Source organism: Cariama cristata, unplaced genomic scaffold (genome assembly GCF_000690535.1).
Source record: "Cariama cristata isolate BGI_N322 unplaced genomic scaffold, ASM69053v1 scaffold29664, whole genome shotgun sequence".
Classification (NCBI taxonomy): domain Eukaryota; kingdom Metazoa; phylum Chordata; class Aves; order Cariamiformes; family Cariamidae; genus Cariama; species Cariama cristata.
This window is the reverse complement of record NW_009611864.1, coordinates 23,930-39,425: the sequence shown is the minus strand read 5'-3', so window position 1 is coordinate 39,425 and position 15,496 is coordinate 23,930. Positions and strand designations below refer to the sequence as shown.

The window sequence follows — 15,496 nt, the reverse complement described above, 5'->3', positions numbered from 1 at the left end:
GAAGAGGAATGTGCTGTTTATTTATCATAGATTTGCAGCCACCAACTGCTTTCCTAGTAGCTTTTTTCCCTTTCTTTTATCCTAACCCTACCACCCACACACAATAATTTATCAGGGTTTAAAGCAGACAACCTGTTCTGCATTCAGCGTCACAAAATAGAATCAGTAACACTCAAACTTTCAAATATTTATTTGTGTGAAATGTGGAGGATCCAGATTCCATACAGATTTCCCTGCCTTTGTGTAGTTACGGTTTTCAGTGCTTATGCAAAAGCCTCACATTGTTTGGTTGCAGATAGGGTTTGATTCAGTGTTCTGGCTCCAGCAAAGCACATACTTACATGTTAAGCATGCATATTACAAGTTGTTCACTGTCCCAGAGTCCTAAAAAAAAAGTCCCTTTGAGAAAAAGCTGGTTTCTGTCAAAACCCTGTTGGGCAGCTGTAGTACTTTGATTCATTAGTGTTATTACTGTAGACTGTGTAGCCCTTTTTCTCCTAAGGATATGAATAAAAGCACTCTTAATGCTTAAAACTGCATCAGACATCTGTTTCTCAAAATGACTGTTAGCTCAGTTCATAAGCAGCCATTAAATCAGTTCATACGCATTAAACAAAAGAACATGTAAATTAATCTTTGGAAACATGACTAATCATTTCAACCATAGGTAACATAATATTCTCGATTACTACTTGAAAAAATGAGGCATGTATAAATACAAATGTACTTTACACTGGCGCATTATTTATTTCTTAGGACCCATCAGCTTAGTAGGTGCTGCTCAGACAGACAGAAAGGCAAGGCTCCCAATCTCCTGAACCACGCAGATTCACTCTTGTTGGATACGGTGAGCTGTTACCCATAGGGAATGTTTAGATGTCAGACTAAACACTGTTGCTGTTAAGACCTCAGTGGGCTGGAAGCTCCAGATGTCAAAGTTCAGTGACACTTGTGGAGTCTTGCTATTTAATTTCTTCATGTAATAAGTTCTGGGGCAGGGTCTTTAGTTGTCCCTGGTAGTTAGCTCTGTGCTCTCCTGTGAGGTAGGTGAGTAGTATCTCCACTTTGCAGACGAGGACAGAGGAGTTAATTTGCCACAGTTGCAGTGAGAGCCAGGGTTGGGATAGGGGAATTCTTGACCTTTTCCACTCCTCAAGGGTCCCCTTGATCAAGCAGCATTGCTGAAAGTGATGTTTTTCTGCCCCTTGGCTGACTTAGACCATTCTACTGCTCCTGTGAACTGAGGCATGGAGTAGAAACCTAGAGCTAGCATGCTGCATTACTACACGTGTTGAGGCTAAAGTTATCAGTAATTGCTACATTTTGTTGTGCCAGGATTCAGGTAATGCACATCCCCAGTGTCTGAAGGTGAGGCTTGAGAGGTGGAAAAAGGTCTCCCAAGGCTGTGTTACTTTGACAAGGCTTTTCCAGCATCTCTCTGCTGTTTATCACGCTCCCCCTTCTCAAGAAGGATAAAGCGTTATGGTTCAACATGCCAGATTCCCGTATTTCTGTCTGAGATTTCCCAGATAACTGTGTGTGCTAGTACCCTCATGGACTACGGTCATTTGTCCGGAGACCCACAAGGATGCCCCAGAAACCTCGAATCCCATCTGCATTCAATTTCCAGACAGAAGAACAGGTTGAGTCTAGGGAAGCCTGAACATATGGTAGCTCTGTGCCTGTGTGCTAATTCCATCCAGCCCTGAACAGTTTCCAGCTGTGCAGGAAAATGAAGGCAGGTTCCTGGCAAACAGAGCAGGGAACAACCCTGTGGCAGGTAGGGCTGGCAGGACTGTCCTGGCTGTGACCTTCTGGTGCACTGCACCCCGAGCATCTCAGGTTGTTGCCCTTCCCTTGTGGGAAGAGGGAGGAGTTGTGTCACTCCAGGAGTCCTCCCCGGATAACCTCAGACTGTCACAAGGTGTGCCTGGTTTGGAGCATATGAGTAACAGTGGCACTGCTTCCAGGACTGGAGTCCAGTGCCCATGTAGTTCCTCTGACTTGGTAAATGGCATGCTTGATTTCTACATTCAGTGAGCAGCATTGGTTTAATGCACATTAACAAGCTCCATCTGAGCAGAATTTCTGAGGAAGCTCTGACGGTAATACCAAGACGTAGAATTTGCTTCGAGGCGAGTCTGCACTTTGCTTCTCCCAGTTGCGCTGGGTTTCGATTGCTGCTTTACTTGGGCGGAGGGGAGCTGTTGTCTGTGTAGCTGGTTTCCTGTCTTGAGTTCTTGGAGGCAAACTTTTACATAAAGGGAAGCATTTCAGTGTTCTCTGAATCTGCCTAGTTCTGGCTAGACTTTCTGATTCTGCAACCACTAAGCACTAAGTTTCCAATCCAGTCCTGCTTATTTAGGCATGCTCTCTCATCGAGATGCCATTCAGTGGTGTCTTGCTTGAGTAAGGAATGCTGAATGGGGGGAGGCAATATACTTTAGGGAGTGTCTCAGCATGAGGCTGAGTGCTGGGTGACAAGCCTGCAAACTAGAAAAGTAAATGTCTGGAAAACCAATGTCAGTAGAAGTGCAGAGCAGTCACCATGCTAATAATTTGCACTTCTGCATAGCTTTCTCCATCTAAGAATCCAAAAGTGCTTTGCAAACATTGACTTAATCCTTGCAACATCCCTGCGTGGAAAAATGCCTTGGTTTTCCAGATGGCGAACCTGAAGCATGAAAGAGTTGTTTGACTTTGCCCGTGAGTTTGCAGGGTACCTGTGGCATAGCCTAAATCTCTCAATCCCAGTTCAGCTGCAGGTCTGGAACAGTCTGGCCCCTGCAAGCACTGACAGTAGTTATTACGCAGCTTCCCAAAGGGATATGTGAGTGGCAAGAAGATTGTTGCTATTGGCATTGTCCTTGGAGCCCTTCTGTGCCAGGAAATGCACACCAAACATCTTCATGGTCTGGTTTAACCAGGATGATGAGCACCCAGGTCTGAGCACTCGAGCTAGCCTTGTCTCAGTGTCACCACAGCAGGAGCTGTGTAACCGCGTCCTCTCCGTTCGTGCACTTGCCTCCATATGTCTGTGACGTGTGCTGTTAACTCTGTGTGTCAAGATGCTTAAGGCTCTTTCCCACAACTGCTGGTTTGCCCTTCAGGGGAAACTGTGGGAAAGACACTGGAAGATTGCCGGCACTTAAGTGATCTTTGACCATATCTTCATTAGGGAGTGAGGAGGTTTGACATAGCCACAGTTGGGAAGGGAAGAAAGGAGAGGGGGGGGAAAAAAAAAAAGTGGTCCAACCTTTCTCTCCCAGCTGTGTAAGCTTGCATTAATGGTTTGCATTTGCTCACTCACAGTGCTGGGGTTTACACTGAGGAAGCGCTGACTGTAACTCAGGTTAGTGATGCAGTGGGCACCCACTCCTACAAAGAGCCCCTCCTGTGGCCAGCTTCCAACAGCGTGTCCTTTGTGATTTCAGTACCTGAGAAGGTGACTTGGAAATGCAGCAAAATTATGTTCCATGTCAGCAACAGAGCTTGGAAGGGAACTGAGACCTCCTTCCGTGACAGATCCATGAGATCAAGCTCTCTGATCATAAAGCAAAACACAAATGCAAGAATAAATAAACCTTTCTTAATCCAATCAACCTGGTTATTCTTGAATCCCGTAAAATAACTGCCAGTTAAAAAGAGGTTGCTATAAACATGACTTATAAGGAGCGGACATACAAACTTTGTGCAACCCAGCGATTGCATTGGTGATTTTCCAGAATCCCCACGGGCAGCTGCTAATTGGCATAAAATTAAGCAGGTTGCAGCCACCCTCATCTTTAATACAAAGAGAAGCCCCTGGGAGTCTGCAGGTCCCAGCGTGTGGCCACTCACATCGAGAAGGAGCACAGCACGCTGGGACATGTAGTCTCCTCGGGCCCTTTCTCCCTGTTGACAGAAGTCTAGGGAAGCTGCAGGCCACATTAGACACCTTTGTAACCGTTTGACAACCCCTCTGTCTCAAAAACAAAACAAAACAAAACAAAACATATGACTTTGGTTAAGTTCATGGACTGTTAATCAGTATTCATGAGATTTAAAAATTAAAAAAAAAAACAAAACCAACAAACATGATTTCCTCCCTCTCTCCTCTGCCCAGAAGCAGACTACTGGTAGAAACCAAAGCTGGAAAAAATAGTTGAAAATCAGCTAAAGTCACCTTGGTAACTGCAGCAATACACTTGCCCAGAACAGGAGACATCAAACCCAACTACAAACAGCTTTAAAGAAACAAAAAGAATGTAATCATCTAAAGAATTAATCTGACAACTGCCCACGTTTACACCTCCCACAAGCTCCCAATCAGAGGGAAATGTGCTTTAATCTCCTCCAGCTCCCCTCCAGTTTCACAAAACATGAGATGCACAGTCCTTAAACTGGGGCATTTCCGGCATGCTGCTTCCATTTAAATCTGCTGCCTTTCCTAATGCAGCAGCCCTGGGTTTTGCAGACTTGTTTTTTCTGGACACGGAGAAACATGAATATTTTTGTGTGGGTTGGATGAAGTATTAAATCTGGAGTAGACAAAGTTTGCAACATTTTACATGATAGTCAGCTAGATCTTAGTCATAACAAGTAAAACTCCACTGACTTTTGCTGCTGATTTATTTGGTGATGGGGTGGAGGAAGCAAAGGCTTACGGGTAACTGACAGTCGTAAAACCAGGGATGTTAGTGTTAGAAAGCAAACTTTTTATACATTTTCTTCTGAGGCTGAAGACTACAAGCTGTGGATGGCAATGTGTGTTACAACATGAACTTTTTATTAATAACAACCTAAAAGTCCTGCTGACCCTTCATCTCAGCCATCACCTTTTGGAAGGGTCAGCACAAGGATTTCCATTCCCAAAGAGAGAATTTTAATGGGTCTTGCCGGGTCCCTGTGTCATGCAGCATGTTCCAGAGTCTGAAAGCAATGGCACTGTGGCCTCTTGATGTGTTACGGGCAGTCCACAACACGCAACTCTTGTTTAGTAAGGGTCTAGCTTAGAAGGTTATTTGGTTTCTATTGTTGGAGTTTCGCCCTTAACTTTAAATAACTGAAATCGTGTGAGCTCCACTAAAGTGAAACAAGAAACACAGAGACCGTGACTATTTTGGAAAAGTTTTGTGGAAAGCATTAATACTTTCATGTCATTCAAAGTATTAACTACCATTTTGCTTCACTCCTTCACCTTTTTGACAGAAGGGCTGGTTACTTATTAACGTGAAGTCATAATTATTGACAGCCTTAAAGTCATGACAGTTCCGTTTGATAGTTATACATTAGTCAACATCTTCTCTTGAGCGTGTAATGACAAACAGCATTTGCTGTTTTTAATAAGACTTAGAAAGCTTTGCCTCTTGCCTCCAGAATATTGTCGTCATTCCTATTATTGCATTAACAACCAGAGGCTGTTTCCCCTCTGGACTGTGGCCCCATTGTGCTAGCAGCTGTACTGGCTAGCATGGTGGAAACCTGAAAACCCCTCTTCAGCTCAGGGAGTTTGGAGCCCGGGGACATGGGGAGCTATCCTGCGGCCGTCTTTCCCTCCGAAGCATGAACCTACAGCAGTGATTGCCTGGGAGGTTGTGTCGTGGGATGTGCCCGGCACGCTTAGGCAGTCCAGGTGAGAAGGGCACAGTCTCTTGTCTGTAGCAAGAGCATTGCTGTAAAACTCCTGATCTGCTTCAGGGTGTGTAAACTCTGGAACTGCATTTAACGAGTGCAAGCTTATGGTCTGCTTGAAAATCATGCGTTGCTAATGGCTGACCCTTTTGGTAGGGATTGATAAATGAATGATTGGAACCTGTAGACCACAGGCTGACTTTCCCACAGCTCACTGTGTATATAAGATCTGATAAGGAAGTTGAGGTAAAGCTTAGCTTAAGGTCAACTGATCATTAATCAACTGTAACTGCACTTCTCAGGTAATCAGCCTGCAAAATGCTGGCCCACTCCACTCTTTGAAGACCCCACCTACAAAGAGCTGTAAAATGTTTGCTGAAGTAGATTAAACACAGCTTTAAGTGCCACCTATAGACTACAAAGCATGTTGTGTCTTTGCTTCAGGGTTAACCCACCGGACGGACACTCTGCTGACTGTCAGTCCATCAGCCCACCCCGTGCATAAGCTGTATCCTGACCTACTGTGTCCTTGCTGGGTCCATTATTGCTTTTGTGTGTTGCTAAGGCAGAACATGGGATGCATTTTACAGTTTTTATCTTGCAGGGAGCTGAGCTGCTCTGGTTTTGGTTTTGGTTTGTTTTTTTTTTCCTGCATGTCTCTGACCTGGCCCTGCAGAGTATTTACAGGAAGGCACTGTGAGATACCAGAGTTTAGCTTGTATCCTCGTTTCAGAGTGGGCAGCTCAGCAGCCTGGGTGAAAAGCTCACCTGGGACTAGGTGACCTGGCAGAAGTAATAGGCTGATCTGCTTTGAAAGCCACGCTGAGCTGTATGACTACGTGTGTGGTGGATGGGAGTAATTTTGAGAGAGCACCCAAATGTAAAATCAAGTAGATGTGTGATCTAAGTCAGCTCATGAGGGTCAAGCTGTTTCTTTACGATCATTTCCAGATGTACGTTAAAGGCGGTTCTGCTTGGGTGGAAGAAGGATCCAGGCTTGTTTTAACAGTGTTCCCAAATGGAGCTGCAGCCTGATAGCCTTGTTTGGCTTTTGGTCTGTCTGGCACAATGGAACCACATTGCATTGTGGCATCTCTCAGTTCCCTCTTGCTTTCCCTGTCCCCCTCCTCTGGTCATTCTGTACTAAAGACACTATCTAAGTCTTACCTCTGTTAAGTTCATGTAGAACGCCAGGTGACAAAAGTATAAATCACATATCAGATGCATCATATCAGTCCATGTCATCTGCAAAAATCATACCCCCCGTCCTTCATTCTTTGTTGTGGACTATCAAGTACGGGATCATGGTGATACTCTTTGAACATATAAAGTGTTTATGGTCAAGTATTTTGAGATATACTGGTTTGATTGTCTAGAGGATTCTGTCTGGCAAAGTTCCTAATCATGTAACAACATAACCTTTAGTCATAGCTTCACAATATGCTGGTCTTGCAGAAATGAATGAATAAGGAAGCAAAGCTGCATTGTCTTAAAGCAGCCTCACTTACCAGGGAAAACAATCTGCGGATGTCATACTCATCACATGTAGAGTCCATCTTTTGGCTGTGGCACTTGGTGCTGGTGGAAGCGGAGGGTTCTCAAAACCTTTTGGTTGAACTATGCAGAGAAATTATTTGGAGACAATTGTTGGGGTGCCTCAGACCTCAAGGATATTCGAGCAAGGGCACAAGGGACCGGACAACTCTTTCCTGCAGGCCACTGTCTAAAAAATCCTGAAGATAAATCAAAAGCAGGAGGGAGGGCACACCTGGTAATTCTTCCAAGCCATTTCATAGTAGTTTGGGGTTTTGGAGAGTGTAGTTTTGCTGCAGTTCTTTCCAGAAATTTTATTTCTTGTATGCTGGGAAGGGAGGCACCATGTGTGTGCACCAGTTCAGATCCTAAGTTGTCAAATCAAGGTGAAGAGCTGCGTGCTGGGACTGGTAGGCTGAGGGAGCCTGTGTCTCTGTAGTGGTGATGAAAACCCAGATGTGTCTTTGTAACAGTTTGCTGCTGTGTCCTTCAATATTCACACAGTAGCTCTGAAACACAGCAGAAATAGCACACAGCACTCGGATCCTAAATATGTGCATTTTGTCTCTTCTCTTAGAAGCCGTAAGGACAGTTTAGAAAGCGAGAGCTCGGCGGCTATCATTCCACATGAGCTAATCCGCACGAGACAGCTGGAGAGCGTACACCTGAAATTTAACCAGGAGTCCGGAGCACTCATTCCTCTCTGTCTAAGGTGAGCGAAGCCATCCTCCTCCTCAGCTTGTGCTAACATGCCGCATTTGCCTTGTGGAATTGTTTCACCATACAGACGTGCATGCAATGGGTCTTTAAAGACCAGAGCTGAGATATTTTGCCAAAATACATTTGAAACAGATGATTCTTTGCATGTGTGTTCATCGTGGTAAGATTGTTTCTCATTCTTTCAGTGTATTTTGAGTACTGAAACAGGACAGGGTTAGTATAGAGGGTTTTTTATTAGTCTAATGCCAGCAACTCTGTGATAAAGAAGGAATGTCTTAACATACTCTGTCAAAGAAATCCCTTAAGTTGTTAATTCTGCCTTATGGACTCAGACACAAGTGGTTGTGCAAAGCCTGTCTGCAGTCAGTTCATGCATGCAAGTGTGTTTTTTAGACAAATTATGTAATTTGCATGACTGAGGGAGCAAAACATTGTGTACATGCTCTACACATTGTCCTTTGAAGGTTCAGGCTGGGCGTAGTGCTGTAAGTGACTTTTCTACGTTTCCACAATTTCAGTCAGCACTATTTTCAAAAATACCTGTGGCAAATGTTTTAGTCCTTAACATAAAGGTGAACTGTGGAGTAGAGACAAATGACTGTAGGTGATTGAGTTACTTCAGCTTAGCGAGCTACATGTGTGCAGTATCAGAGTTAGCAGCAGCAGGTGCGCACTTGCCTGTGCCTGTTAAGAAACCAATGGGATAGTTAACATGAACATATTTTATTTTACATCACAAATGTGTGAACAGTCTGTCCTGATCAGTTACCACAGCTCAGCTGACCAGCAGTAACTCATCAAGCAACTGTGGCTCTGTTAGGTGCTACGTATCTTACCTGAAGTTTTCCCTCTTGTGTGTTGGAAGCCATGCATGTGTGTCACACATGCTCTAAGCCTAAATACCAGAGCCATGATTTTCCCTGTGGAAAGCACTGAATGAAAAAAAGGGAAGTGATACTGTAGATGGTCATGTATGCTTATTTTCTAGGTATTAAGCAAATACCTAGGTATATTAAGCAAATACCCAAGTAACACAGGTTACATTTGTCAAGCACCAGAGCAATGGATTACTAGGTATTGTCACAGTAGGTAAGTTTGGCCCAACTGATGAGCCTGCTTAGAAATGCATCTTCACATTCCCACATGATGTGGAGACTGGGTTCTCTTCTGCAGTTTCCATCTTACTGAAAGACTGGCAGTCCTCTGTCCTTACATATGGCAGCACCTCATCATGGGGATAGACATGCAGTGGGATTTAGATGCATTCTAGTTCTATAACAAGGCCATGAAGGGGAGAGATAAGGGGGAACTCCCTGCTTCAGAAGGAGGCTTGTGACCTGCTTTGTGGAGCAAATCGTTCATACATTCCTGAAAAATTAATAGTTGCTGCCTTCCAAATGTTTTCCCGTGCTGATGGCAGAAGCTATAGTGACATACCTTCATCATTCTGTTGAATGCTGCTCACACCCTCTCAATTCACTCATGTGTGTTTTATTCCCTAGGGGAAGGCTCTTACATGGACGGCACTTTACATATAAAAGTATTACAGGGGATACAGCAATCACGTTTGTATCAACGGGAGTAGAAGGAGCCTTTGCCACAGAAGAGCACCCCTATGCAGCACATGGACCTTGGTTACAAGTGAGAGAGCTTCCTTCCTTTTTCTCCCCTTTCTTACTTTACTGTGTCCTAAAAATAATCCTGCTAAGGGCTTATGTGGTTTCAAAGTGTAACAAACCTGTATATTCTGCTGCAACATCTCTCATAGCTCTTGCATAATATTTTCAGTAATTATAGACTCAAAAAATAATGGCGAACTGTTACTATTTCTATTAATGGAACTCAAATTGATAAGCAGTGACTGGAAGGTTCAAAAATCATCTGTGAATACAGTAGTGTCCATTTCCTGGAGTCAGTGAACACTTTACAGGCTGTATTTACTCTTGATTTCTTCCAGAAAGGAATTTGGGGGGGCAGAGTGGAACGACCTAAACAAGAATGGAGCCAGGGCGGAAGAGCTAGAAAGCTGTGGGACTGTGATCCTACAGTGCCAAGATCTCAGTTTACATCATCCCTAACGGAGAGCAGCACAGAGAGCACTGCTTCTTTCAGTTTTAGCTCTTTCCTCTTGATTCTTTGACAGAAGCTCATGGTTGCTTGAAGCACCCACACGTTTTCTGCACCCAGATTTTTTCTGTATCACAGATTTTCCTTGGAAACTCCCCATCTGCTTGGTGTTGAGGGTCACCCCTACAGAGCAGTGATGCACTAATGATACGATGGCGTAGCACTATTCTAACCCTGAATTTCTTCATGATTATAAACATATCGTGAAAATAAAAAAGCTTTGGGGAATGTGTTTATGCAGAAGAGCCCATCTCTGAGGGACTATATGCATGCAGTACGTCTCTGCCTTCACTGTTACTGTTTTCCTGCCTCCCCTTCTATTTTGAAGGCAGGAGTTTGTTTTAACATTGCAGTGTTGCAGTTAACCTCCCAGTGACTTGTTTCCAAGGCATTCCACTGCCCATGTTTGTATGTCTGGAGGACATCATACCTTGAAATCTCTAAGACTTGTAAAGGAGCTGATCTTGGCTAGAATCGTCTCACGCGGAGGGATTTTCAAACAGCTTGCTTTTTTTTTCGTGCTTTGATTGTACTGGCTGGAAAGTGCAACACTCCTGTAATGATTAACAGCAAAGGGTCAGGTTTAAGGGTGGGTCATTTGCTCTTGGTTCCTGTGCTTGCCAACACATGATACACAGGATCTTGTGACTGTGTTAACTCCAAACATAAGAGTGTTTGTTTGCATTTACATTACATCTCCAAATGTATTGGTGTGGAGTAGTCAGGTAACGTCTAAACAGTGAAGAATGGCAATAATTAGGTCACCATTCAGACATGTTAACCCTTATGAACCTGATTGCTTCCATGCCTGTTACTTTGGTGCTGAAAATTATGGAAGATTTTTGGAGTAGATGAGAGGGAAAGGTGGAGAATTGCTGGCTTCTGAGCGGTAGGGAGAAGCAAGTTCCCTCACTTGTCTCCTACACAAGGTCAATGTATTGGGATCTTCTCATCTGATGTGACCGGCTCTGTGGCTGGCTCCTGCCCTGTCCTGTGATGAGAATGAAGGACAGACTGGGTGCGGGAGGAAGGGAGGCTAAAAGCAGCCTGGGACAACAGGAGGAGCACCCAGCTGTGCGAGATAGATGTGGGAGTTTCTGAGGCTCTTGACTTAATATGCAATGGGAGGCTTGATCCGCGCTCAGCAGTCCCTTGTGGTGTTGGGAGCAGAGGAGAGAGGTTCATGTGGCTTTGCTTCAGAAGTAAAAGAAGTTGTGGTGCATAAAATTTCCAAGGAGGCGAGCTGTGTTTGGTTTAGTCCCTTCCAGCCTGGGCTGGCTGAGTTGGCAAGCCCTGCAAAGCTTTCACAGCAAGGCCCAGAGAGGATTTTCCTCCTCCCTTGCTTGGGACTCCAGGCACGGTGATGAACTCCAAGGAGAGCTGGCGGCTGAAGGCAGATCGCTGCAATGCAGGGGCTTGATTCAAAGACAAGTAAATGGAGGGACTGTGGAGAAGAAGAGAGATGGCAGGCATCTCCTCCTGTGGACTTTTTCCCTATCTTAGAGGAGAAATATGAGCCAGAAGAATCCTGGCCTTGACTGTGCAGCAGCCAGAGACTGACTTCTCTTGAGCTTGAGCTTTGGTGCAGTGAAAGCCCAAACCTGCAGACTAAACAGTACCTCCTGTTTACATCTCATGGGCTGGAGTGGAGCATGTCCAAGGTGGGACAGGCCGGAGAGCTGCTGCAAAGTCTATCAGCTCCCACTGCCCAGGCTGAGCAATGAGCTGAGAGTCGCCGGGCTCCAGTGAGGGTTAGCAGATGACAGGAGTTTGACCAGTCCTGGTGCCATTCCTACCAGACAGGTGTCCCTATCACCACCGCAGCTGGTACTCGGCGGGAGCCATTTTAGCAGTCTCAGCAGAAAAGGCAAGGAGTCATTAGACCACAGAGATTGTACACCCCATTTCTATCAACAGTCTTTCCAGGTCACGTTCAAGGCATGTTAGTAGGGGAAGCCTGTCCTGCTGCTGCCCATGCTCTGGGTATGATTAGATTATTTCATTCTCCAGAGCTGTCAAATTGGCACCTTTCCCAAGTACTTGGATTTTTTTTTTTTCATTTAAGTAACATTTAATTAGTTCTAAGAAGCTAAATTCTATTAAAGGTCTAAGCATGTCGGGCTCATTTATTTCTGAACTTCTTCCACTGTGTCATGTATTGTTGAATAGGGAAATTGCTTTGACTCAGAAATGTACAAACATATTCAAGAAGTCCTCCTTGTTAACACTAGACTCCTGTTTATATGCTAGTTACCCTGGCAAAGTCTCTGATGTGTAACACTTGCATTAACATTACACATGATCAAAGGCTTCCGCAGTTCTTTCTTCCACTCCCCCTTCCCCCAGTGCTGTGACAGCAAAGCCCCCACATGGCCTCCTAAGCACCTCTTCTCTCCTTTCCAAGAGGTAGATGTTCCAGATGCACAGAGAAAGGCTGTGCAGGAGGTGTCTGGCCCCGTGTTGGAGGGTTAAAGATGCTCATCATGCAGACAGACTCTGACATTAACTGCCCCACAGTGACATTTGTATTCGTGGTGAAGCGTCCAAGGTTCCTGGCCCAACATTGTGCCAAGTGTGCAGTTCATCACAGATCAACCTTGTTTGTCTCTAAAACCTACCCAAAGCAAGGTGAGGTTGTGCGTGTGTTCTCCCTCACCTCCCTTACTTATGTTCTGGCAGATGATGGAGACGCTCTGTTGAAATGTGTTACTGATCAAGCCCGTCTCAATAAAGTTGCCTGAGCCTTTAATACATATTAATATTATCCTGGGGTAGTTTGTGTCAAAGCCTGTCAGCATGCATCATCCATTGGGAATTACCATCATTAAGTCTCCAGTGATGGGAGTCAGGACATGCTTCTGCAAAGCTCCTCTGCTTTTATGTGGAGCTCTGTGCCCGTCTAGCACAAAGCAGACTGTTCTCCACTCCTACCTTGCTCACCTGGACTGCTTACCCTCCCCAGAGGGGAGAAGGAGGTTTGTTTAACACTACCTTTAGATAATTTCTGCTCCTGCTGCTTTAGGCAGTAATTGTTCTAGGGAAGAAGATGACACTCAAGTCTTTGATCATGTGCAACGTGCATGTTACGCATCAGATATTGCTGCAGACTCTGACGTGCGAGCCAATACAGTGCAGTAAAAACAAACCTATAGTTAAAGAGTCCTTGTTAACTGCAAAATCTAGCACACAGAATTTAAGAAGTGTCTCTGCACTTTAGCCTTGCCCCTGTTACACATGTGTATTTTGATACTCTATCTAATTGAAGGATCATACATATTTTTTACAAAGCATGCCTGCCTCATTCAGTGTATAAGGATGCAGCGTGTTTAGGGGATGAATCAGGAGTATGGACTAAATTAGACTCTTGGCTATAGGACTTCCACTTCGTTTGTCAAAATTAGAAGGTGTGGAGTGAATGAGGCAGGTAATTGCAGAAAAATCACAATAGTCTTACGGCAAAGCCTGTTAAATGTTGCCCTGAAGAATTGGATCCTGTTCCTGCCTCTACTACTCTGTTCTTTTTCGATGCTTTTCCAAAGTCTCAAGCTAAAATGTTCTCACGTGGCAACTGAGTTTGTGTTCCTCATTTTCTGGATGCCCAGCTCAAGACCTGAGATCTGATCTGTGTTCCCAGCAGCAGGAGGAGGCTGGGAGGAATCGCCCCGCAGGGCTGAGGGGGCTGGAAAACAGGGACCTGCAGGTCTTGAGATGGGCACCTGCGAGAAGCAGACATTCAGATTCATTTTTTTCTTCACTCATTTTCCTATGTCTCTTCAGGAAAACCTTCTTCCAGTCATCCTGTGAAGATTAATTCAGTGCTTGCCAAACATTCCAGCTCCACAAATGAACACCAGAAACAAGTTCAGGAAGAGATTAAAATTTGTTCTTGCGGGTCAGGAGAGAGAAAGAATCTCTCTGGGGTAGGGGGTCAGCCTGGGAGTTGAAGACCCGTGTTCAGCTCCCTGCTTTTGCAGTTTTTCTGTGTGACTTTTAAGGCTCTTAGCTTCTTCTAGCCTCCCTCCCCCATCTGCTACACAGAGAGAAGCGCTTCCCTGCCTCAAAGAAATGTGAGGCTGAGCACGTCAGAGGCTGTGAGAGTGGTAAGGACAGTAAGATTAGGTACTTCCAGCGTAATCCATGCTGGCAGTAGTTGGATGGAGTGTACTAAATAAAGGGGAAGAGAGTAGGAGGGAATGGGGAAGCAACTTGAATGATAATGAAAAGAAATGATGACTAATGCTGCATTCAGTAAGCAGAACCATCCTGAGGACTGAGCAGGGCAGAGGTCTTGTGGGAGAAAAACTGCAGGCGATCCTGTGATTACAGATTTGTTTCATGAGGCAGATGTACGCTGGGGCCAAATTAGCATGGTGCAGACAATCTCTGTGCAGCCATTTCCAAAGTTTTGTATGCCTGATGTCACTGGTCTCTGAGTGTAGAGGGTTTTTTTCCAGGTAATTTAGTCAGTTTCAGGATGAATCCTGTTAGACAGATGGAGGCTATGGTTCATTTGCAGTTGGCACCCTCCGATTCTCAGCACAAGGTCTGTCTCTACGTGAGCTGAGGAGCTCACAGCGGCGGTGGGGTATTATCCTCTGGCCCCAGCCGCTGCTGGAGGACACTCTTTGCTCGGCTCCCATGCCGGCAGGTTCGCAATGTCCAGCAGACAGCATGTGGATGCTGAGGCTGTGGAAATGGGGTTCTCCTCCCGTCTCCCTGCCCTTTGTGTCGCCTCTGGCTTTGGCCTCTGATCTGCCCTCCATCCTGTTTTTCTGTCTTCCCCTCATCCTGACCCGTCTCTGCTTTCCTCTCCTCCCCTTCACTCAAGTTGGCAAATTCCTTCTCCTCCTCCTCCTCCACACAGCCTGACTTCCAGCAGAAATGCTGAGAGTGCTGGAGAGTTTCCCTGCCTTTAGTCCCCATGTGCCTGGTGCCATAGCAATCCCTTGCCACTCAGAGGAATGATCAGAGGGAAAACTACTCCTTAGCTACCTCTGACCTGTGTTTGGGGCAGAGCTGCCTTGGGCTGGGACACGCTTAATGAAGAAGGGCTCTTCGGTACATTTTTCTGCCTTTCTCTGAAAGGCTATGGACAACAGTGACTTTCAGAGGCTTCTGACTTGGCAAAGCATTTTCACCATCAGGAGGAAGACTTTCTCTTGACCTCCAGAGTACTTTCTTGCTAATCTTTGTCACCTTCCTCGTAAGGGGTAGTTCTCATGCTTTGCAACAAAATGCTCATACACATTTGTTAGTACTGTCAAAAAGCACTTTTTCCAAAATACCTCTCTGAGATAACTTGATTCCTTTTCCCCTAAATACCTTTTTTAAAAAAATCAAAACCAAGGCATCCAGCATGGAAAAATAAGTTGAGGCAAGGTCAAACTTCTCATAGAAAATGTTAAATGTGCCTGTAGGCAGGATAGGTACATGGAGGCTGTGGGAAGCATCCAGCATTCAGGAGCTATCAACATGCACTATCTATGCTGGCAGTTGTGGCGGG

General features: G+C 45.1%; 1 protein-coding gene across 1 annotated transcript in view; it reads left to right on the top strand.

Annotated features, from left to right (window-relative positions):
* The window catches only part of SUFU (suppressor of fused homolog (Drosophila)), an 86,253-nt gene that overhangs the window by 59,649 nt on the left and 11,108 nt on the right, over window positions 1-15,496 (top strand). Inside the window, exons 8-9 of the mRNA XM_009698402.1 lie at window positions 7,724-7,858; window positions 9,369-9,507. Coding sequence (XP_009696704.1) covers window positions 7,724-7,858; window positions 9,369-9,507 — 274 coding nt within the window. The remainder of the gene's footprint in view (window positions 1-7,723; window positions 7,859-9,368; window positions 9,508-15,496) is intronic.